At 31.0% G+C, this 25,613-nt stretch overlaps 3 protein-coding genes across 5 annotated transcripts in view; all 3 read left to right on the top strand.

Moving 5' to 3' along the window:
* The window catches only part of LOC124544082 (ankyrin repeat and BTB/POZ domain-containing protein 2), a 32,956-nt gene extending 30,232 nt beyond the window's left edge, over positions 1-2,724 (top strand). Inside the window, exons 22-24 of the mRNA XM_047122504.1 lie at positions 195-354; positions 695-877; positions 1,347-2,724. Of these exons, the coding sequence (XP_046978460.1) occupies positions 195-354; positions 695-877; positions 1,347-1,544 (541 nt within the window). The 3' untranslated portion in view covers positions 1,545-2,724. The remainder of the gene's footprint in view (positions 1-194; positions 355-694; positions 878-1,346) is intronic.
* A 1,692-nt stretch (positions 2,725-4,416) lies between these two features.
* On the top strand, positions 4,417-21,672 carry LOC124544502 (cholinephosphotransferase 1). Of its 3 annotated transcripts, none has more exons than XM_047123093.1 (8): positions 4,417-4,789; positions 8,626-8,866; positions 11,709-11,867; positions 13,951-14,076; positions 16,060-16,218; positions 16,698-16,823; positions 17,205-17,349; positions 21,481-21,672. In XM_047123093.1, exons 1-8 carry the CDS (start codon positions 4,578-4,580, stop codon positions 21,552-21,554), a joined length of 1,242 nt encoding a protein of 413 aa, XP_046979049.1. In that variant the 5' UTR covers positions 4,417-4,577; the 3' UTR covers positions 21,555-21,672. The 3 variants fall into 3 exon arrangements, with proteins under 3 accessions (XP_046979049.1, XP_046979050.1, XP_046979048.1); XM_047123094.1 differs by lacking the exon at positions 13,951-14,076 and adding an exon at positions 12,542-12,664; XM_047123092.1 differs by lacking the exon at positions 13,951-14,076 and adding an exon at positions 15,479-15,610 and having other exon boundaries at positions 4,419-4,789.
* Positions 21,673-25,372: 3,700 nt separating this feature from the next.
* Positions 25,373-25,613, top strand: part of LOC124544129 (probable phospholipid-transporting ATPase IA) — a 106,015-nt gene continuing 105,774 nt past the window's right edge. Inside the window, exon 1 of the mRNA XM_047122579.1 lies at positions 25,373-25,540. Coding sequence (XP_046978535.1) covers positions 25,483-25,540 — 58 coding nt within the window. The 5' untranslated portion in view covers positions 25,373-25,482. The remainder of the gene's footprint in view (positions 25,541-25,613) is intronic.

Here is a 25,613-nt window from a genome sequence, read left to right as displayed (position 1 = left end):
TTTTACTCGTAGCTTTCAATATACAACTCTCCGCATATATTAGTCCTTCCTACTTTGGCAACATTAGTTTTGACCAACTTGCTTGCCTTTCTATAGTTAATGTAATTTTATAGACACAAGAAGTAAATCTGAATTACCTAATCTATGCCATCAATAAAAAGTACATTGTAAATAACGAGTAAGTTTCACGTTAGGGTGGAGGGCCGTTTATTCTACGGACACAAGATAGTCCTGGTGTCGGAGTCGGCGCGGCTGCGCGCCATGTTGGCCCCGCCGCGCACGCCGCCCGACGCGCCGCCCGCCAGCGCGCCGCCGCTCGTGCAGATCAATGATATTCGATACCACATATTTGAGGTACTGACCGTTTTTGTACTACACTAAATAAAACTAAGCAAATTGTTAAAAAAAATAATCTAGTAAATTGTTTATTATTTGTTTTTAAACACAAAGAAACAATGGTTAGGTATATTCTATGTACTGGATTACAATTATCGTTGAATTTTTGTGATATCTTTAACATAATAGAGTATATCCGCACCCAATCATATATAATAAGACATGATTAATTATAGAAAAATTAATTGACCCTAGTAATTTGGTTCTATAAACAACTTGCAATTTAAACTTTGCTGTTAAAATAATTATATATACGTAAATATAAATAAAATTAACTAGTCTCCAATCGTTAACACAGCAAGTAATGAAGTACCTGTACTCGGGCGGTTGCTCGGGACTCGATGTGGCGGAAGGCGACGTGCTGGAAGTCTTGGCTGCGGCGTCCTTCTTCCAGCTGCTTCCGCTTCAGAGACACTGCGAGGCGCGCGCCGCCAAAGCTGTTGACCTGCATAACCTTGTATCCGTTTATATACACGCAAAGGTATATTTTTTTTCCATATTATTTTGCTATACGTTGTATTTTTTACATGGTGGTGAGTACACCGGTTTGAGTGGTGTGTACACCGGTTTTCATGGGTACGCCACTCTGAGGTCCCGGGTTCGATACCCAGCCGAGTCAACGTAGATTACCATTAGTTTTCTATGTAGTCTTGGGTCTGGGTGTTGTGGTACTGTCGTTACTTCTGATTTCCATAACACAAGTGCTTCAGCTAGGTACTTACATTGGGATTTAATGTATGTGATGTTGTCTCATATTTATTTATATTTTGCGAGATCAAATATAATAAACTGGAGTTAAACATATAATATCATGTCATTTGTTATAAATATAATATAGACACTAAGTTTAGAAAGTGAAACAAAAATAAACACAGAAAAACGGACTGAACAGTAAACTTAGAAAGTAAGCGTGTTATATCATTATTATAAATTAAAACTTTTTTTTTCAGGTTTATGGAGCAACGCAACTTTTAGAATATTGCCAAGGTTTTCTATTGCAAAACATGGTCGCTCTTTTAACATATGACGATTCAGTAAAGCGATTGCTTTTTGGTAAAAGGTTGCCAGGGCACAACGTCTTGGGTGCATTGCTGACAACGTTACAAAAGAGAATAGAGTCCAGGAAAAGCCAGAGTAAAAGTAGATAGCAGAAGTCGACGCCTTAACGATCTTATTTTCATGATCCTAGTTTCATTCTATGACCGGCCTTTTCTCTGGAACGAAAAGGCGGAGAGCTATCGACATAGTATGTCATGAATTCAGTTGGTTGGGCTCTCGAAATGTAAATTGTATTTAAAAACTATGGGCTTTTATTTACTGCTGTCTGCGAGTTATTCTAGAAAGTCTGATCGTCGCTGACGTTATAAGGCTCTAAATTTCTAAAATAATCTAAAAATTCAAGAGAGCCTTATATTATGAATATAAATATGACTCGAATTTGAAGAGTACAAAAGTGATGAAAATGATTATTGATGATGATTAAATGAATCAAAAAGTATATAGTCATAAGATTTTAATATTTATTAAAATACATAATTCATATTGTTTTTAAATTGTTTAAAACTAATAAACCAATATTGTTGATATTATGTGTCTACGCAAGATTTTATAGTCAGGACTCAACTACGAAACAAGTAATGTAGTAGATGCAAAAAGGGTAAGACTCTATGAAGACTATCGTCTGTTAAGCTACGTTCTCGAGGGATCGGGACATAAGAACAATGTAGCTTAGTTAGCCATCATCGAGCATTTAAACAACCTTATTAGTTGGTGCCCTGTAGAAAACTACACCATATCAAAGAATAAATTGTTAAGCAACAAAAAAAACACCAATCATCCATTTATATATTTTATATAGATGTATAAACATATTTGAAGGAATATAAATTTCTATCATATACCGTAGTTGGGTAAAAATTAAAATACGTAAATGAAATTAATTTAAAGATTGTTCGTTTAAAAAAATGTAAAATAAGAAAACACATCAAAATTTAAATGACATATTTTACTTTCTGTACAAAGTGGATAAAAAGTTAAAACATTCTTAATTATTAGAAATGTGTACATAATAATGTCTTATCTCGTAAAATTTATTATTTTGTGGCTAAAATAAACTAAATGCACAACACTTTCAAATGAATATATTTTAGGAATTCATTATCTTTATGTAGATATTTAATATTAAGGACAAAGTATAGACTTCAATTTTGTGCATAAAGTGCTTATATTATTATTCTCTTATGTCGTCATATAATTGTATACTGTATTTTTGAAAAGTATTATATTATAACTGTGTATAATTATTGTTGAAATAAATTTTGTATTTTATCCTCGATTTTCATTTTAATGGTTTATTTTAAAACTTTCTATGTACTTTTTTTACTTGCTTCAGATTCGATTAAGCTATTTCGATTTAGACTATTTTATTTTAACTTATTACTTAAAACTTTATAGTGAGACTGATCTGACCTACATAAATTTTATAATGACTCACTGATTCAGATAAATATCAATCAAGATTGACCAATTTTAGAAATACCTGTACTTATATTAAATTTTGAAGTAACAATATATAAAAAAAGAACAAGCTAAGCCTTTTTATTTATACAATGGGAAACCTTAAGGATATGGAATGGGATTTACAACGATTTTACTAAAATTTAGTAAGAAAAACTATTACTAAAAACAAAAAAAAAAACATCTAGGTAAATAAGTAGGCGCCTAAGAGAAAATGAAAGCCAGAACGCACAGCGTTACATAAGAAGCAAAAAAAAAACCATGAAAAATTAAGTCAGCTTTCTATTTTACTTTCGAGTTATAACAAATATATTTGTGTAGGTAATCAGCCTTTTATTAAACTGCATTGTTAAAGGTGTTTTAAGCCTAGAAAATTAATGTTAGGATAACATATTATTAAAAGTTGTAAAGTCGTCTTTGATTATAAATATACCTAATAATTTACAATTCGCGATAAGGCTGTGTATGAGCTGGGTGCCGGAATACTATGCGGAAGACTCTATAGTAATAATATATAGAATATACATTTATTAGTATATAAACAAAGACAAGAACTGTATAATGTTCAACAAAATCCTTATAAAAACAATATGTATTTCCTATTTAATGAGCCTTATAAGTTAGTGTGGAAACTTACAAGATTTTATAGTAATGTATAAATTATGTAATATTGGTACATACAAAATTTGTTCCTATAGAAAGAACGAACACTTAAACTTTTACACTAGTGTTATTCTATCTATTAGTATACACATATGTATTACCATATGACATAACACATAGGCCACATAGGGTATCTTTATGAGTATACCTAACTTTAAAACCGTCAGAATTTCAGAATATCTACCTTGACAAATAGGGAACATGCAAATATAATATTAATGTAATTGTTGCTATTAAAATGTTAAGATAATATAAAAGAAGGGGCACTGCAAGGTTTTTATTTGATATAATTTTGTTTTTTAACAATAAATACGCATTTAAAGTGAAACGGAACGTATTTCAAAACACAAATTAGCGTTCAATGACGTCACTCATGTTACGACTACTTATTTGAGGTTATAGTTGTAAAAAAGTGAGCATTGAAACGAAAATTAAATAAAGTAAATAATAGATTTAAGGCAGATTTTAGAACCCGCCTATTTTTTTTTTTTCATTTTTATAATAATTTTACCATATATCAAAATTGAATTCGCTTTTTTAAGGTATCTTCTTCATTATTTGTAGTAAATATTTTAATTTTTTATAATAGTTAACAATAATAATAATACCAATATTACCAATATTTAAACTCGCTTTTAATATGATATATTTTAACGAAAAGAAAAAGCAATATATACATCAATTTTACTTTGTGATTATATATAATATGTTAATATTAATTTAAATCTCCTATAATATTTTATTTTGTTATGATTAATACAGTACATTTTTATTAAATTTGATCATTTGACACATCATTATTTGTCTATGGTTCGTCAGTATCCACACCACTCATTTTATTGGCAAAAACGTCAAAATGCTTTTGGTTCACATGGTGGTACGATGTACAGTTTGATAGATCGTGCAAATTTTTCCTATCGTATTTAGGATCTAGGGATTAATGTAGTGAAAAGTGTAGTGTTTATATATTATTTTGTTAAATGTCGTGACAGTGACTAAAAATGCAGTTTTACAAGGAAAGGATTCTCAACGCTGCCCAGTTAAAAAGACTCAGTGAACATAAATATTCGTGTACTAGTGCTAGTATATTAGACGCTTGGCTTCAGCCCTGGTGGTGCTGGTTGGTCTCAAAGACGCCGTTATGGCTAGCACCGAATCTCATTACCATTTTAGGTTTAATAGTCAATATAGTCACCACACTTATTTTGATTTGGTAAGTATAAATTTTACTGTCAGTCTCGTCTCGTCAGATTATTAATTGCGAAAATTGTGTCGTAATGTTAACTAGCGGAACGACTTTCATTTTTGCTTTTTAAGTTACAGGCACTTACTCTTAACCTAGTTTATGGACATTTTTACCGTTTTAAATTTGACGTGCAATTCTGAGGTCTTCGACCAAATTCGTGTAGTTGTTATGATAATCTTTTCCGTTATACGGATTGGTATCATGCTATTGGTGGACAACGTCGCGCCATCGTTTGATAAGATATGAAATAAATGAATTATTATTATATATATTTGCACTACTAATATAACACTCAAATATTAGATAACTAAAATTTTGCCTTATCTCAATTAAAAGCATGTTACTTCCTTATTGATATAATAAGAAATAATAAGTAAGTATTATGTTATTTAGTACCATCTCATGATATGAGAATTGGTAGACAGATTTCAGTTTTCAGCACCAAGTTTTAATTCTAAATATTCAATTGATATAGCTACAAAACATAATGTAATTATTTTCAAATGAGTAATAGAAAATAAATTATCAAGTACAAATAAAACCACACATTTGGGACTATAACAAACTGAATCAATTCTGTGTTGAGAATTATAGGAAATGTAATACAAATGTATCAAATTTGATTTTATTCACTTGGTTATTTATAATACAGCCTTGTAAATTGAATCTACATATTTGAATATTTACTAAAAATAAATTTATTTACATAGGAATTATTTATATAACCTTAAGTGTGTACTAATGAAAATAGCTACAAACCATGACCAAGTGAAAGGGTGGCAAGTAATATTTTGCCTTGATTTGCAATTCCAGTCCGCTGGGCAACAGATAAACCAACCCTCTTATCACCAGAGAAATAACATGAATATACAATATATTTGAAGGGAAAATCAAACAATAACCTCAATCTTCAATAAATATTTTTTTATGTACTGAGCAAAAAGCTATAAAAATAAATTATTATTTAAAATTACTATGTAATTTATGTCTGATGAATATTGTTTTCTAGTTAAGACAAAGTAATATTTGCAATATAGTATGATTTATCAATTTAACATTGTTTTTTTAAACATTCTTGTTTACATTTAATTACTAATATACCTATAGAGACTTTGTTTTGTATGAAAACTTCTTGTACAAATGATCAAAATATTGCAAGTTTGTATACCAAAGTGTCGGCTAAAGATGCAGTTAGTTAAAGTTAGTTAGCTTGTGTAAACAAAATGGTAGTGATTGATAATGATTTACTATTTTATACATAGTACGTCTATAGTAGTTTCAGATAATCCTGGTTATTCAAGTATATATTTTTTTGGTTAATTATTACCTCTCGAAAAAGAGAAAAGGTATTACATCATTCTGCCCCCATAATGTTGTTTTTTTTACTATTGTGTAAACTTAAAGACAAAGGTTTATTTATAATTAACTGTTTTAACTGCCTGAATCTAGATTTTACTTTTAAAATTAGACATGAAGAATTTACTGTAATTACAATTAAAGCTTGATTGGTCGCACAAATGTGATTAAAACTTCATATATGAATCATATATGATTACACCTTATGATAATTGTCAAGTCTTTGCTATTACCATTTGAAAGTTTACAAATATGTAATTTTCTAGTAGGTATTCATAACTTTTATATTTTTATTAATTCAGATATTTATTTGCTAACTATTTGATATTATATGAATTGGATGTCCAACCTGATTCCAATGGTTGGGTTTCATAGATCAATATGGATATGAACCAGTCACTCATTGGTTATTTTAAGGGCAAAAATAATGATTTGGCACAATGCAGTATTTGAGTTTTATGATAGAGCGAGCGGCTTTAATTACAGTAAGAAGACTCAATTATAATTACTTGGCATAATACAATATATAAGTACTAGGAGAAAGTGTGAATACAATAACAAGAGATTAAAACTTTGATCTCACGGTTGACTGCATATTGATGGCATCACTGTAATTTTTGTAGTGCAAAAATCTATAGGTGAAGTTAAGATAGTACAGTATAATATTTGTCTTCCTCCATAATTGACCTAAATAAAATTTAGTACAAAACAGGATTTGCAAAAATTAGGTAACTTTATTGGCTATACTTGTACACACATACAAGACTACAAAATATTTACCAGTTTTCGTTTATACTAGGTTACTATATGTAAATATTATTACAATTAGCTGTCTGTATGTACACGAGTTTAGTGAAACTAATTTATACACAAATAATATGCAAATAATACTATAGTTAATTCATGGTTTAGTAATATTCTAAAATCAAAATGTGATAAATGCAAATGCTTTAATTTTTTAAATTATGAATTAAAATAATTAAAAAAATATACATGACTCATTATTTTTTATAATTGATATAAATATTATATACAGGTAAAATAATTCTGCCATGAATCATTTATATGTTATCTGTAAGTTATTATTTAAAAATAATTTTTGAAGTAAACCTTTACTTAAATCTTAGTCAAATATGTACATGCTAATGAGAGGTCATTGAACATGAACTTGACTGTATAATGATTACATTGAATCAGGTTTTATTAATGATCCATTAATACCCAATTACAAATAATGTACTCATAATAAATGTTGGCATATACAATTTTAGTAACATTTGACTATTCCTAGCAAAAATTTTTGCTATTTTATAACTTTATCTTAATTAAAATTCATTCGAAGTTTATTCGATTTAATTTAAAAAAAACTTTGTTTAGGGTTATGTTACTTAGTAAGTGCATGGCAAATGAAATGATTGGCCAAATTATTTATGGTTATAAAATACACACCATTCCAATAACACTAATGCACTAGAGGTGATAAGAGTTCCATTTTACAAATTACAATTTAAAAGGACTGAAAAACACTATTTGATACTTTGTCAAAGAACTTAACAACAAGGTTTGGTGCAAGGTTTGTAAATTTCATGTCAATCTGACCTGTACATCGGTAACTTTGTGAGGAGTTAGTCAGTAGCACAATATGCCTTTACATACAATATATAGATTGTTATAAAAAAATAAAGGTAACAATGATAAATTGTTACAAAGTTTAGATTAAAAGTTCCAATATCTTGATAGATAGATTGTTGATAGGGCAATACCAGATGGTATATGGTTAGCATTGGTTACACTGGCTCACTAACACTTCAGACAGGAACACAACAATAATATATATTAATTGTTGTTTGGCTATATAATATCTGACGATGTATACCCAGATGGGTTTGCACAAAGCCTCCTGACCAGATGACCTTTTACTTATTTTCTTTTATACATTGAATAAATGTCTTAACTTAAGAAAATAATGACTCCAGACATGTTTATTATTAGTTATTTTAGGTCTAAAACCATTAGTTGCTACCCTATTACTAAAATATAATACTTGTATAAGAATATCTAATTATAAACAATTTTGTGAAGAACAATTTTGCTTTCAAACTATGTGGATTAATATTTTTGGCAAACGATAACACAATAAACATTATCTTGTTTACATTTCAAGAAAATGAAAGTTTTTGCGACTACATTACAATATTTTAGTTTAGTTATCATTTTTCTTTAATATTATACTTAAAATATTATGTTGGTACAGGTATACATAATGGTCTTTCAAATCGTGGCTTGGTGTGATTTAATAAAGGATCGATTTGTCCTACTATAAACGGAAACTTTCCGGAAAACTTTCTGCCGAGTTCAACGTCTGAGAAATATAGTCGCTAGCACGGATATAAACTGGTTCGTTATGATATCTCGCATCTAAACAGTTTTATGAATTTATTTTACAGGTATAGTCCAGATGCAAGACAAGAACCACCAAGATGGGCGTGCGCCCTCTGCGCGCTCGGAGTCTTCATATATCAGAGCTTGGATGCCATAGATGGCAAGCAGGCACGGCGTACTGGTAGTCAGTCGCCCTTGGGTGAACTGTTTGACCATGGTTGTGACAGTATATCAACTGTCTTCATAGCCCTCGGTGCGTGTATAGCTGTGAAGCTTGGAGAATATCCTACATGGATGTTTTTTCAGGTAAATTGACCATTTAGGCAGTGATCTTGACCTTTGGTGCCTATAATTTAAATTCATAATTAATTGTACGAATAAAAAAATACGCACAAATAACATTCACTACGCTTCTATTAATTATTTACTAGCAATGCCCGGTAGCGATGCGATGCATCGTTATTATTTTATAAACAATTACAACGGTCCCGCTACTTATTGTACGACGATGGTACTTTGCCAGAAACCTACACGCAAATGTAAAACTGTATTAAGTACCAACTCGATGTGATATACGATGCGTGGACGTATAAAATTCGGCAAAAACATATACTAATTTATATACATAAGGTGTGTAGACAAATTTGTTTCACCTTCGTTTTCGCATCGTCTATTAATATGGCAAAAGCGACCTCCGATTAATTACCGATAAAACGCTCCTAACAGATACTAAATGCTTCCGTTTCTATCATATTTTATAGTCATAATATAATCGAAATCAGTGGAGATTATTACTACGTATAAGTCTCGTCAAGCGTAATTACGTCATTTGATATACAGTTCTCCCCTTGAGTATATCGTTCAATATAGTATGGAATACACATATAGTGCAATTTATACGTTTATATCGATTTACGGATGGTTGACCTTGAAACCGCTCCATTGAGTAGTGAACAAGGTCGAAATGAACTGTTAGTTGCCTAGGGAATTCTCGCCCGGGAAACTTGGCATGATATCACGACAGATGTCATTTAGAAATTGGCAATTCGCCAAGTTTAGCGAAACATTGTATTTCACCCAAAACCGGTTGTGGAAATTCAGGGGTGGCAGGACGTAGTGCATAATGTGATGATGACGTCGATTTACGTTAGAGTTTTCTCTCTGATTGGACAGTGCAAATTTTTATAGTATCAATTTAACTACGAAAATTGTAATCTTTTTTGTTACGATAACATTGAAGCAAAATTATAATCTTCAGTATCACAGTTTAAAATCATAAAAGGAGTTATCATTATCATTATTACATAGTATAAAACAAAGTGGCTTACCGCTGTTTGCCCCTATGTATGCTTAGATCTTTCAAATTACGCAACGAATTTTTATGCCTTTTTTTTTGAACAGAAAGTGTTTCGAGATGAAGGTTTTTGTATATAATATACGGACATTATGGGTCGCTAGTATACTTTTATATTATAGATTTATTATAAAGTGCTTTAATCATATACCAAGTTTAAATATTAAAGATACGCAAAATGGTATTCGATAAAAATGTCCAATCAAAGATATTTTTATAATTCAGTCACGACTTAAATAGTTAGAGGTCCTAGATACAATACATCACAGCAGACCAATAACAACTTATCCGATTATTTACCAAGAAGTTCTCAGTAACATTTATTCATACTGTCAACTTTCAAACCGTTACTCAGAAATTAAAACCTTTTCTACTCCACCAGCACTCTTGGACTAAAAGACTGGGGGAATAATGAATCGATAATAAAGATATCAGCTTCAGCCATAAATATAATACAGAATTTGTCTATTTACGACATAACCTTAGAAACCTAAAATTGTCAGCGTTTTTTACTATATTGTAGAGATTCGAGAAGATTCCTCTCGAATGACTCTGTCTATTAAAATAAACTGCATGAAAAACCTACTATTTAAAAAAATCTAAGCATACATAGGGACACAGCGGTAAGCGACTTTGTTTTATACTATGTGGAGATTTTAAATCATTTTATCACAGAACCATAGCATACCATAAAGTAAGTTTATTTGTTACGCTTTCACATCTTAAAAACTCAACCGATCATCATGAAATTTACATACATGTTATCAGGTGCCCATAAAAGTACAAAGAGTACAAACAAACCATCTCCCACCTCCAGGACAAAGTTTTGTGTGGAATAACTTGTATGTAATAACAGATAGTTTTTGGGAAAGATTTAGTAAGTGCACTTTTTTATAAAAGTTTCAGTTGACGAATATTCAGTCCGTTATTTCGTCTGGTATCGCGTGTAACGTTTTCTAAAGCTGCGCAATACAGCAATTAGCGTATAACGTTTTGTGAAAACCGGCGTCTACTTATTAAATACAGGACAAGATATTACGCCACGACAGAATACTCACCGGTCGTCGAACTGTTTATAAACTTCTTGCAAAATAATCAACATTTCCGCGCTCGTTGAATGCTTTCGAGATAGAGACCTTCGTTTAATTTATTAGCTACTAATTGTCGCCCGCAGAGTCGCTCGCTTTTTAGGAGTTGGTTATCATCTGTTAGACAAAAAAGTAGGCTATGTATAGTACAACACAAATTAGATGTAGCATCGGAAAATGCAATGGAAAGAAAATAAAACCGATTACTGCCGATTTACACAACCAATAGAAATAGCTCCCTATCGCGCCATTCGACGCTATTCGTCGCTATAGATTCACGCGTCAAAGAAAGCAAGTGCATGTAAATCGAAGCGTCAAATTGACGCATAAATAGGTCGTATGATATTACAAGTTATTACGTTTGTGTAAAGATCATTCGCGTGAGAAATAAATATTGATAATTTGGGATAGCGTACTCAATTCGGATGTGATCGGTTTTACGAATTTGGCCGATGCGACTTCTAAGTTGTGTCGTACTATACTTTCTTTGAGTTCAAGTTTGCTTCACATCAAATTTCATGAAGGTTCATTGGTTTGCTCGTGAAATACATTCAGACAGACAGAGTTACTTTCAAATTTATAATTTTAGTATGGATTATTTGTATCGGATGACAAAGTGCACGGGAGTGCACCGGCCAAGTTCATGATTATGACATAGAATTTTATATTAAAAAAAATAATATGTATAATATATTTCTTCTTTCAGTGTTTCTGTGCAATGACTTTGTTCTATTGCGCTCACTGGCAGGCGTATGTAACGGGTACCCTTAAAATGGGACGTATTGACGTCACGGAAGCGCAGTACGCCATCATCGGAATACATCTTGTATCCGCGGTACTGGGTCCCGACGCCTGGGCCACTAAGGTAATGTAATCTAATTTGATTTTTATATGTACTCATTAAACTCAAAATGCAATTGAAATACAAACAGAAGACAATATACCTATAGTTAATTGATGCGAATTCATTTTACAGTGTTCATATGAAAATAATTGTTATACACATACAAACTCGTTTCTGATTTCTTTTAAAAACACCCACATGACGTTGAATAATGCTATTTCAAAATAAATGAATGATAACTACGTAACATTAAATATACAACATACTACATTTGAATATTGCAAATGTCTAATAAACGCTCTCTTATTATATTTAAACGCCTTCAAAAATATTTTAACTCAAGTAACAATTATTCTAAGCGTATGATTATCATGGAGTCGGTGCATGCACTGTATATTATAAAAATAACATACTTCTGAGTAAGTTCTACTATACTATTAGAAGCTTCTACATATAATAAGTACAGCTTAATTTGACGTATTCTATAATAACAGAAAGTAAAATCTCTTTTTGTTCGAACTTGTGATTACAGAATATCTTGTGCCACATTTCACGATTATTGAATTTTTAAAGATTATAAATGGATATGCTTTAAATGTTATCCATTGGTATTCGTCGTAGTAGTTGCACTTGTCTTCGATTAATAATTTAAAAAAAAAAGTTAAAGTGTTAAAAACATCAGTGGCTGGCTCTAGGGCACGTTGGAGGTGCGGTACTCGTTGGGCGTGGTCGCGGTGGCGGGCGTAGCGCTCACGCTGGCCTCGCTCGCCGCCGCCATCGCGGCCGGTGGCGTCGGCAAGAACGGCTCCACTGTCGCTGTGAGCCATATATCGGTGTGCTCGGCCCGGGAGATCGATTATTTATAATCAAAACACAATATTCTTAACAAAGAGCATATGAAAGCAACGAAAGAGATTTGTACAGACCTGCCTGGCTGGGTACCATTCCGAGTATCAATACTTTGTAGTATTGCATTAAGGTTTGAAAGGAGAGCTAGCCAGTGTAATTACAGGCACCATAGAGATTGTAAGAAGTATTTACTTCTAGCCGTTTGATCTAATTCCAAGAGCAGCATATTGTATCGGTGTTCGAAAATAAAAAAAAAGTAATCGCGTATCGAACTCCCGGGTCGTCGACCTTCACAAGTACCAAAGCACCATGGATTACTGGTCTACTGTCTACTTCTTCTTTTACTAGTCCTTGTTTATTTCATACTTAATAAATACAAATGTAGTTTTAATTGGCCTTTTAGTTATTATCTAATAGTTTTTAATTTACTCGACTAGCTTCTGTTTTATTTTTTTCATCCTAATAAAACTAACGTTAATTATAAATGGGTTCTAAGTGCTCTCTGAGTTGATTAACGTAGTTTCTTTTGGGCCAAAGTTCGAATCATCGCTTATTATCATGTGGGTTTTTTTAATAGCATGACTGTTTTATAAGATATCGATCATGCTCTGAGTTATGTTGCTTGAACCACCTCGTTGGTTTGACAAGAAAGGATAATCAATAAATTCTCAGTAGTAGAATTAGGTTGGTAGTGGACCACTCTCGTATTACTTCGGAGAGCACGTTAAACCATTGGTCTTGCGCTTTTCCGTCTCCTAGAGAATCTCCCTCCCCAATAAATAATGCAACTGTGACGAAGTGTCATCTCATACAAAGATGGCTGATGGATTTTTGGACGTCGTAACTCGACTACGACCGATACCATATTATTATTATTATCTTGTATTAACTATTTAACTCCAACGTAACAATGAGCATGATCAACATTTTATTACAATACGTCGGTAATAGTTTAGGTGATGTTTAGTGTATTAGATAAATAGTTGTAAACTTATGTTGGTAATATTGTTGTTGTCGTTTTTTTATATCAGTTATCATGTGGGTCTTCACTCATTTCTATCTACTCCAATAATGTTTATAAATTGAATAATTATAATACAATAAAAAAAATTATAACACGTATACAATCATAAAGTATCAAAACTCTTCAATTCTAATCACTGCACTATACTTCATGCCACATATACTCACTGTCATAATATAACATGCTATAATTCTGCTATTTTATATAACCGCTAATTTTCATACATATCAGATACAAGGCTTATCGTGTGGTCTTCTCGCGACATCGGTTTCGTTTGCTGCTGCATTGTATTTTATCATCAACTTCGTGTCCACCTTTCGAGATAGGGGATGCGGAAAAAATGGATCAACGGTTGCCGTAAGAGATGTGAAATGTTCATGAATGATTGGAATCCGCCTGCGGTTTTACGGTGTGGGGTCTGGTGTTGAAGTGAACTTGAATACGCAAATATTTGAATGTCGTCTTGTTACAGATGTTTCATGTATTTAGTTAGGTATACGTGGAATGCTATTTTGATCCAAATTTTATTTTATTTTTGTTATTATCGAGATTTATTTTATAAATTTTAGTTGAAACATCAGTTGGATAGTTTTACTGTTGTTTGTGGATGGCTAGCTATTCATTACACTGAAATGCACATTGTACATATCTATCATCCACCATAGGCAGGAGAAGTAAATTTAAACCTTTGATGTTCACATACCAAACGAATTTGCTTATAGTCCTGTGATATTTGCAATAACAAACCAATAGAGACAGAGAAACTTCTTCAAATAAATTTAATTTTACTTCTAAAGTTAAAACAATGCAGATATTCATAACGCCATTTTTCACGAATACACAATAAATATGCCACCTTACTTAGATCTTGGCTAATGATGTCAAATCAATTCAAGGTCAAAGCCAGTTTATCTTTACTTCTCTTGCCGTTTGTATCAGCTACACGTATTATTATTTGTATATGTATACACAATAATGCAGCATCTTAAATATTTATACATTAGATAGATAAACAACGTGGAATTGTTACATACAGTTCTTTTATTAAATACTTTTTGCTAGATTTATTCGATATAATTTGTATTTCGAATCGGTGGTAGTTTTAAAACTTCTAAATTGATAATTCAAATGTGGTTAAAAAATCTATTTTGTTTTACTATTTGATAGTTTTTTTTATTTTGAATCGAACTTCATTACAAGAACTTTTCATATGTATTTTAATGTATTATGTTCAAAAAATGTGGTAACTTGATCCGCTTTCTATTATGAGCTTATTTATTTGTATCGAATTTATGGAGCACCCGTATTTTTTAAATTTATTTATATGTAAATATTGTATATATATGTTGCACGAAAAGTTATCATCATCTATATATCTATAATATATTGTATATATATTATAATATATTATAATTAATATTTTATTGCTTTGTACGATCTATTATGCTTAAAGTATAAATTATAGCGATAATGCACAAAAAAATTTACTTAATTAATGTTAATTTTGTTTTAATAGACAAATTAAAGTAAAATTAAAGAAAAACAATGTCTCGCGATTATTGTTCATTATTACAAATGAGTGAAGATAGCACACTGGCATCATAATGTAATTAGTTTCATGATTTTCTTATAATAATGAGCATGTTTTTTACTTTTTTTTTTCAATAATGGTCGCTGCCCGCGTTCGCCGCTACGCCGCCGGACGTAACCGCATGACGTTGTATCGTCGCCATTACGCGCGTTCATCACATATTAACAGTTCCCGCCTTTCAACATCAGTTTGAACCTGATGTCCAATTATGCAGTTGTGCTGATGACCGCCACCTTAGTATTCGGCTACGTTAAAGTCATAATGAAGGGTGGAGTTGGGAAAAACGGCTCCACGGTTGCAGTAAGAGTTTAAATTTTAAGCATTTCGCTGAGAACACGTGGTCATATCGAAGACACCGTTCATGACGTCATAATCACGTGTCCGCAAAGTTAAACGCTATAGCATGTTTGTGCTGATCGTTATGATTTCCCGATGTAATCGTATATTTGAGAATTTGTCTTTTGTAGTTCTCGTTGTGTCCGTCTCGTAGACTTGAAATGTATCTTCTTGTATTTAACCAGACTCATTTTCTTTACTAATTGCATGTATTAGTTGTGTCTAGGACTTGCTTGAATGCTATCTGGTTTGCATGTTACTTAGCTTCGTAGCTACGATGTTATCGATCCGTTTATATGATTTCACTGTTTTTAAGCTGCAATAAACTATTTAAAATATTGTGAATGTCGTATAACGGAATTCGAGACATGTTATTCTGTTACGAGGACGTGCTACAGCGTATCTTTTCTTAGGGCACGAGCATCCTATCGCCTGTGATCCCGTTCTCTCTGGTGGTCGTACCGGCGTTCATCATATTTCAGAAGAGCGAGTCTCACGTTTACGAGAATCATCCGGCCCTTTACATACTCGCATTTGGAATGGTAGCCGCTAAAGTTACGAATAGACTCGTGGTAAGTTTGCGCGGGTTTTTTAAATTTTTTTTTTATTAGGGCAATACCTTTGAACTTTACTTGATGCACATCTGCGCGCCTTTTTATTTGTTGATACGACTTATCGTTATGTGACTCTCAACGTGGTCATTTTAGTAAGTTCAGACTTCAGGACCAAAAATGCATAGAACGCACAAATACAAATATGATCTACATAGATTTTTGTCATCAGTTTGATAGAATCCACGTCTGCACTTAAATTACTAATGAACTGTTATGTGTGAAACTGTATTAATCACAGGTATTGTTCATAAATGTTTATGGTTATAAGATAATTTTTTTTTGTTATAAATCTAATCTAAAAAGAACTATGATGGGCAAGCATCACTGAATTTTCACGGACTAAATTTTTTTTATACTACATCTCGAATTCCTTTAATTATACATTGTCTTAAGAGTTTTAATGTCGTTTTGTTAAGCTTAAATACTATGTACAACAGGTGGCACACATGACGAAGAGCGAGATGGAGTACTACGACTGGTCGCTACTTGGCCCAGCCATGCTGTTCTTAAACCAGTACTTCAATAATGCAATACCAGAGTACTACGTACTTTGGCTTTGTACAGTAAGTAGTTGACAGTATATAAATATTTAATTTGTGAATTATTTTATTAAACTGGAAGAGTATTCTCATAGAAGGTACTTTAATGCAAGAATTGGTGAGTTAATAGCATATATAAATTCCACATCTCTCATCAAGTCATAATCTACTATCTTTGTCTATTTGGTGTTTAAAACAGTGTAGGCTTTGCTCATAGCACAACACACACAGTTCCAAGGCTAAGTTAAGCTTAACTTAGGTCTATGTTTTATATTGCCAATGTCTGTAAAGAAAAGCACTTCCAAATATTTAAAAAAAAAAGTTGCGTAATTTTGTAAACACTTTTATACTTAGGCTTATACCCTAAATAAATAATATATTCATTCGTAATACTTTAATTCACAGATATGGGTGGTAGCGAATTTAATGAGATACTGCGGACAGATATGTCTCGAGATATGCGATCATCTGAAGATCCATCTGTTCCGCATCCCCTACCCCCCCGCCCCGCTCAGCATGCCGACGTCGCCCAAGCACGCTGAACGAAACGGTACGAACCGACGATCTTCAAAGACTAAACGTCTTAATTAGCCTTCAAACTCCAGAGAGCCTTATACTAGAAGCTAGCAAAGCATCACACGTGAAACTTAATAGATTCTTTTTAAATCATACCAAAAATTAAATAAATGAAGTATATTGAAGATATAAGATAGTTGTCATTGTTTACCGGCTTTACTCCGCCCCCTGACCAATCAAATCTTTTTTAACAGCATGGTGAAGGTGTATGCATATTTGTGTTAAAATTCCAACAAATTATATTTGTTTGAAAGACTAATGTAATGAATTTAAAAAATACACATTAAAATAATAAATCGATTCGGGGTGTTTAATCAACAAAATTCTTAACACTATATACAATCGTTTGCGAATCTTGCCATCGCGATGTAGAAATTTACATATTTTGACATAACGTCATCTAGTAGCTATAGGTTAGATTAATTATTACGTGTACAGCTTGAATAAATTAAATATAAATATATAAATAAACAAAATTTAAATTATAAAAATAAAAATATCAGTTAATAATTAATTAAATGTGAACTTGACTTTGTAATTTGAAAAGATTTGATTGGTCAAAGGGGGCGGAGTCAGTCCGGTAAACAATGACAACTCACTGCATTCTTAACGCGAACAGACTATAAAAATGATTTGTTCAAAAATTTCCATTATACTATCTAGGTAATTAAATAACATTGATTACGTGGACTATTGTTGTTTTTAAAGCATTTTGTTGCGGTAGTCTTGATTTTTTTTTTAATTCAGTTCTTATATTAAATTTTTGTACATCATCAACATTCAAATTAAAAAATGAATTTAGAACAAAATAAAACGATCAATTTTTTTTTTTTTATTTTGATCAAAGATGCTCTCTGGAAATATATCCATAGACAGTACATGTATAGTCTTACACTTGACACTTTTTTTTTCTGTTTGTGTAAATATATATTTATTTGTTAACGTCTTGTACATTTCGAGAAGTGACAGTTGATGTAGGAAAATATTAGCTCAGGCATTTATATAGCAAATACTAAACCGATCGAATTGTTTAAATTTCTAAAGATTGTTAATACATCGCTATAGAAAAGTGATTAATTATTTCGAAACTAATAAAATAATTGTAACATTCAATCTTAGCAGTGTTATAGATTGGATAAGGAAATATTTATTGATTTCTTGGAGAGTTATTATCGGTAGTATGTAAAGGCTGGACCTTGTCGCTTTAAACAATAAATTGGTACGTAACGGGTTTATTGGTATCTTTGTTAGTATATTTGCTTTATGTCATGATATATGACCATGTAAAAATATAAATATATAAATTGGTGGTTGTTTTAGATCGCTCTTGGGGATACGATTGTTACGAAATATAGATAGGGAGATATAGGACGTAAGTTGCGTGTTAACGTTTCATCAGTATCTCTTTGTATGGTATTGTTTGCTGTCATATAAGTGGTGCGCGTTTGCGAATGAATGAAAATCGATTTTTAAGTACTTATGACTGATTTTGTACTCGAATATAAATTTAATTGTCAACTTTATTTTTAAAAATTAAAAAAAAATATATCTTGATTTTTTATGGGAAACATTAATACACAATTCTTTAAATTTAATTACGGCTATAACAGCGCTCTTTATAAAATAAAATTTAATTAAATAAAATATTTATTCGCATTCGCATATCATTCAAAGAAGTACGTGTTTTGCGCATTGACATTACTGAAGCTAAGTAATCATAAGAAAGAAAATTAAAATACCATTAAAAGAGGTTTATTATTTTAGAAATTTGCTCACCTACTCATATGCACTTATAAAACAAATTTCATATCAGAACCCCAGAGTATTATAGAAGACAGGTTTTTTTTTTAATCTATTTAGAAATATTTGTTATATTACCAGCAGTTTATCGCTCTATGACCTTCTTACTGAAACATTTAAATCCAAATAAGCTTATAGGATAGAACGATTCGCGAAAAGTAACTTTCATTTTTGATAAATAATGTGACTGTGCTGTCCGAAGTACTTATGACCTTCTTGAAATTTTACATTTATTGACAAAAATACTCAGATTGTGTTAATATGCACGAAAATAACTCATATATTTATAACACGAGAGATTAAAGCTAAACATTTCTCTGACACTAACATTGCTATTTCATTTTCAATCGTATTTTATATGTGATAAGATTGAAAATGGATTGCATTAGTAACATTGGTGTTGGCTCTGCTATATTATTTGAATGTATTGTATGTATTATATATCAAGTAAATGCTAAAAAGCTTGCGAAAAATATAAAAATAAGTATTATATACTATGGTATGGTATGAATTGATAACACTCAATACTCTAAAGAATTGAAAATGTTTCTCGAAAATGATAAGACTTACTTAAAACCCAGAAATATGTATTTTCTCAATATCTATGTAAAAAACGACACAACTCAGATGTAGCATCGGCAAAATTCGTAAAACCGATCACATCACATGTAATATCATATGACCTAATATATTCGTCAATTTGACACGTCGATTTAAATGCACTTGCTTTCTCGTGAAGAAACGAAGGCGAGAATTTATAGCGACGAATAGCGTCGAATGGCGCGATAGGGAGCTATTTCTATTGGTCGTATAAATCGACAGTAATCGGTTTTATTAAAATTGCCGGTGCTACATCTAAATTGTGTCGTATTATACGTGAACATTTTCAATACTTAAACCAAAAAAACCACATTCAATAAGTAGAACATTAGAAAACAAATAGTTTTGTATGGCTATAACTTTGCTGTAATCCTATGTATATCAAAGGTTATTAAAATGTCAATTTATTATTACCTATTGTTGATGCCAAATAACAAAAGACCTCGAAGTAAAATTTAAAATGTTCGTAATTGTTGAATTATATTAAAATAGCACATAGAGGATGAATTATTGTTAGTGAAATACATTTTCAAATTGTATAAGTTATAAATTCCCTGTTAAAATCATCTATGATTTAGCGCCTGCGCGTGCGCAGGTGGTGTATATATGTGTTAATACAAGTTACAAGCAACCACTGTATAATACTGTCAAGTGTATTTTTATGTGAAATATAAGCAAATGTACATTTTCAATACTTGTTTTATTCATAATATTATTTATATATATTTTTTTTAAATAAATACCAATGTGTGACAGGAGTAGCTTCTTTCAAAGATAATGCATGTACCACAGATTAAAAATGTTTAGTTGGTATAGTCATGTAAAAAAATTACTTGTTTTAATTTTTCTTCGTAAATAAGGTTTTAAGTTTCAGAAGTAACATAATGTGTAGTTATAATTTAATAGGCTACAAAATTAAGGACGCTCAGGTTAGTGGAGCTTGTAATCGCTTGTTTTGTAATCATTTAATATGAATTTATAATAATTACTTACTTATAAGTATGTAGTCTGTGTATTGTTTAATATTAAATCATTTTAACAATTAATAATAAATGTCAATTTAATCATTGTGTGAATTATGAGTTTTAATATTAATTAATGATGGAATATTTAGAATTTGAGTTTGACGGGAACTGCTATGAGTGGCAATGGTCGTATTAAAAAAAAATGTAGTATGCCATACGCACAACTGTAATATGATTGCTCTGTTTATTGTTTAAGAACTTAATACATTTTGTCGTTTTTATTTTTTTTATTTTAATTAAATACTTTTTTTCATACGACCTTTTTGCTCGTGCAGTAACGATGTGATTGTCATTTGTAACATTCTTACTGAAAGGACATTTAAAAGTTTTTCGATTTTTAAGGAATCGAGTGTTCCTGTATACTAATATTATTTTAAATTTAAATACTTTCGTGTGGTACTAACACCGTGTAGGTAATATAAATTGTACAGTTTATTTTGTGATCTTAGTATCTGGCCGTACATTCGACGTCACAAGTTCTAATTATAACAAATCATTTTAATGTTTTCTTTGGGGTAACTTGAGTTGTTAGATATACATGTGTTTAAAGTAGACTTTTTTGTAGGTTTCAAAGCTTGCTGTAGTTATCGCAGTTCGTTTTACATTAATTTGCATGTAATTTGGTTATTTATATTTTTTAAATATATTAGAATATTAAGAATATTTTTTTTTAATTCTAGCAACGAGCGACAGTGAGAAATCGGAAACCGAAGACTCAGCGCCTTTGATAAATAACAACAGTATTAGTTTATAACAAGTTAACATAATTATTTATTACTTAAAAATAAAAAAAATTAAAATACTTAATATGACTTGAGGTATTTGACTGTTTGAAGATAATACATTTTTTTTAATACATTTTGTCTGAAACATTCAATCGTTTAATTTTGCCTAAAAACTTTGTCTAAATTTCAACTTTTTGTAGTTTTGTTAAAATGAAAATTCTGTTAGTTAAATAAACATATTTTTATAATGATTTAATGCTGTATACTTCATTTTATTAATTGTTTTAAATTAAGTTAAAGTACATCACAGATGAATTGACATTAAATGTAAGCTGAAAGTAATAATATTGTATTATTATGGTATAATTACAAAACACCTTAAAACTTACTCTGCGGATAGTTAAGTCTTTCATAGAATATTCGAGATAAAATCGAATAATATTCTGAAAATCCAGTGCATTATTTTTAAAGGAGGTGTAGACAATTTTTGAATGATTCATTTGAAGAAGGAAGGATATGAGTCAAGCTATAATTTTTATTTCTACTTAGTTTTATATAAAATAAAGCAAGGAAATAAATGAAATTTTATGGAAAGCTATGGATTTCAGCGATTTAATTAAAATTCAGACATTAACACAAAACAAATAATTAATAGTAAGTAGTTTCCTCGCTAGTGTTACAGATTTACATTAATACGGTGTTATGACATTTGATTTTATATCACATTATTATTGCATATTATATTGAATTTACTTTATTATATACAATTATAATTGTAATCAATAACTTGTAAAACTGTCATTAATATTATTTTATATGGCATAGTATTTTCACTTGGTGTTAGGGTTTTGTGCAAGCCCGTGTGGGTAGGTACCACCCACTCCTCAGTTATTCTACCGCCAAAGAACAGTACTCAGTATTGTTGTGTTCCGGTTTGAAGGGTGAGTGAGCCAGAGTAACTACAGGCACAAGGGACATGACATCTTAGTTCCCAAATTTGGTGGCGCATTGACGATGTAAGGAATCGTTACTATTTCTTACAGCGTCATTGTCTATGGGTGATGGTGACCACTTACCATCAGGTAGCCCATATGCTCGTCCGCCAACCTATACTATAAAAAAAAATACTGGCATGTAACACTATTTCTTATTTTAAATATGATTTAGCTGTCATAAGAAAACAATTGGACGATAGCGGGGAATTCTAACAAAAGATAGAAAGTTTGGAGCATCATTGTAAAATGATAATATTATATTTTCCATCACGAACTATTGAAATTACACCAGGTAGCGCTTTCAAAAAGACAACGATCTTCACAGCACTTTGATGAAATATTTCTTTTTGTTTTAAATTAAATAATATTTTATAACCAGCCCAAAAAAAAAATTTTCATACATCAGATATTCCCTATATTTTTTTTAACAGATTATTCGATCTGTGATAATTTTTCTTATCATCCAGGGGCGTTCTTCGTCGGTCGGAGCGTACGATCTAAGGTCACGCAAATTTTTAAGAACGTATACAAAAAATATACCTTGTCGTTAAGAGGATTGATATACACAGACTATGTTTACATCACATATAATTTTAACCCAGAAACTTGGGATTTTCTTAATTTTAACATGGATACCGGCATAAAGAAATGCAAGAAAGGAAAACAGTTTTAATTATATCTATGTTCCTACTAAATTAAAACGTCGACGAGTATTTTTATAGACTATCATAAAAAGGGTACCTATATATATCACTACATAGTATAAAGCAAAGTCGTTTTCTCTGTCCCTTTGTAAGCTTAAATCTTTAAAACTACGTAACCGTTTTTGATGCGGTTTTTTAATAGTGATTCGAGAGCGAGGTTTTTGTATATAATACATGTAAAGTAGTAAAGAAACACTGATAATTTTAGAAGTTTGTAATGTGATGTCGTAAATAAACAAATTCTGTAGTATATTTAGTATCAGTATTGCACCAGTGCGAAGCCGGGGCGGGTAGCTAGTTATTAATAAAAATGAACCAATAATTTTGCGCTTAATGTGAAACAAAGTTCTAATTTCCTAATTATTTCAAAGTAATGAAGCGTTGCAAATTGTGGACAGCGCAATTTCATTAGCGCTGGATGGAGTTGACTAGACTAGGTGAGTATTTACTTAAAGCTGTTCAAGTAAAATAGTAGCTTGTTTGGACGCAACGCTTATTTAATATAGATGTAGTTGTTTTATTTATTTAGGTACTAGTTAACGCCTGCGTGTGTTGTGTTAGGTTCCCGTTTCTCCTTTATAACGTGTTGGTACCTGTTCAGAATATTTTAGAACGATCGGTTTTGTGGTTAATGCGTAAAAACAAACTCAGTTCATTGCATTTACAAAATTATTTAAAATGTAATTTAAATATTTTCAGACAGATTTCGCATCGTAGGTAAATTGTGTTTTAATATAGTACTTATGTACCATTTAGATCCTATATTTTTGTTTTAATAAAATAGTTAATAAGTAGTATACATACATAAAATTATTGTCACCCAAATAAACGTGTAGAAATCAATCTAGACCTGGCAATTTCTTAGCAAAATCAATCAAATTGATGCTTTAGAAAAAATATCAAAATGTATGTAGAAGAGTACTCTTAGACGCAAGCTACGCTTTCTTTCATCTGTATGTATCAATTCATTAATTTTTACAAATTTTAAAATCAAATCAGTCAAAATCAAAAATGTTACAGATAAAGAAGATAAAGTGTCTTTTTAATGATGATAAGGAATAAGTAACTTACTAAATAAAGAGTAGAAATACGACATTGGTGTACATTACACTACATAAAGTAAAAGTAAAGTAAACAGCCTGTAAAGTTTCCACTAAGGCCTCCTCTTCTGTTAAGGAGAGGGTTTGGAACATATTCCACCTCGCTGTTCCAATTCGGGTTGGTGGAATACACATTTGGGAGAATTTTAAAGAAATAAGACACATTCAGATTTCCTCACGAGGTCTTCCTTCACCCCCGAGCACAAGATGAATTATAAACACAAATAAGTGGTGCTTGCCAGGGTTTGAACCTGAAATCATCGGTTAAGATGGACACTTTATATTCACTGGGCCATCTCAGATCTTAATACACGACATAGTTTGACAAAAAAAAATTAAATAACAAACGCTATAAACCATGATAGGCTTCTAGCGTTATCAACTAAAAATCAAGTCAATTTCACATACTTTTTATTTGCAACAGCTTTAATCTTAATAAATATTTTGTAAATTAATGTTTTATCATTAGGATTATATTTAAATATATATAAACAGCAATATGATAAATGAAAATCTTTATTCAGAGCCTGAAATAAAATGAGTCGACAGACAAAAGTTTTGTATTACAAAGGATGGAAAAGGACACAATTGGTACATAATTTACTTAGGTGATCGGGTTTATACTCAAAATACATCATACATCATCTCATTCTTCGGAAAATATCGAAGTAAGTATAACTTATAGGGTTTTGTCATTTATTTTTAAACATATGTATACCTACTAACACTTTTTGTTCTTAAGTATAAGAAAAAGTAAAACGTGTAAAAATAATAAAAATGTGTTTATTCATTTGGAGTGATAAAATAAAGAGACACATAAATGCATATAAAATATCTACCTAGGTTGAAATAGATCTGTATCTACATGTCATGTACCGTTATGTTTATCAACCAACATTAATGGTTCAAAGATATTTAAAATCGAAATTATTTACATTTTCAATAAGCATTTAGTCATATATTTAGTGTAAACTCAAATAACTGCACAAAGATAATAATAAGACCAATGACCACTATCGCAATTCGCCTCGTGTGTCCGCGTCGTCGAGTCGAAGCGGGCGCATCAGTCGTTACGCCAAAGCAAAATGTTAACTTCACGCTATTATTAACACAGAAGTATTATTTGCAGTGAAGTGAAATTAGTGCCGTTAAGTGAATATGATTCCCCTGAGGGATATGCAGTGTAGGAACGACTACGAAGACCTTGGACGCAATGGTACGTAACAGTAGGAGCTTTATTAATTGATTTGTACATATTTATTTAAATGAAGTTGAAATACGATTAGTGA

This window comes from Vanessa cardui, chromosome 4, assembly GCF_905220365.1.
Source record: "Vanessa cardui chromosome 4, ilVanCard2.1, whole genome shotgun sequence".
NCBI classification, from domain to species: domain Eukaryota; kingdom Metazoa; phylum Arthropoda; class Insecta; order Lepidoptera; family Nymphalidae; genus Vanessa; species Vanessa cardui.
Note: the sequence above shows the minus strand (reverse complement) of the source record. Positions and strands in the feature narration are given on the sequence as shown.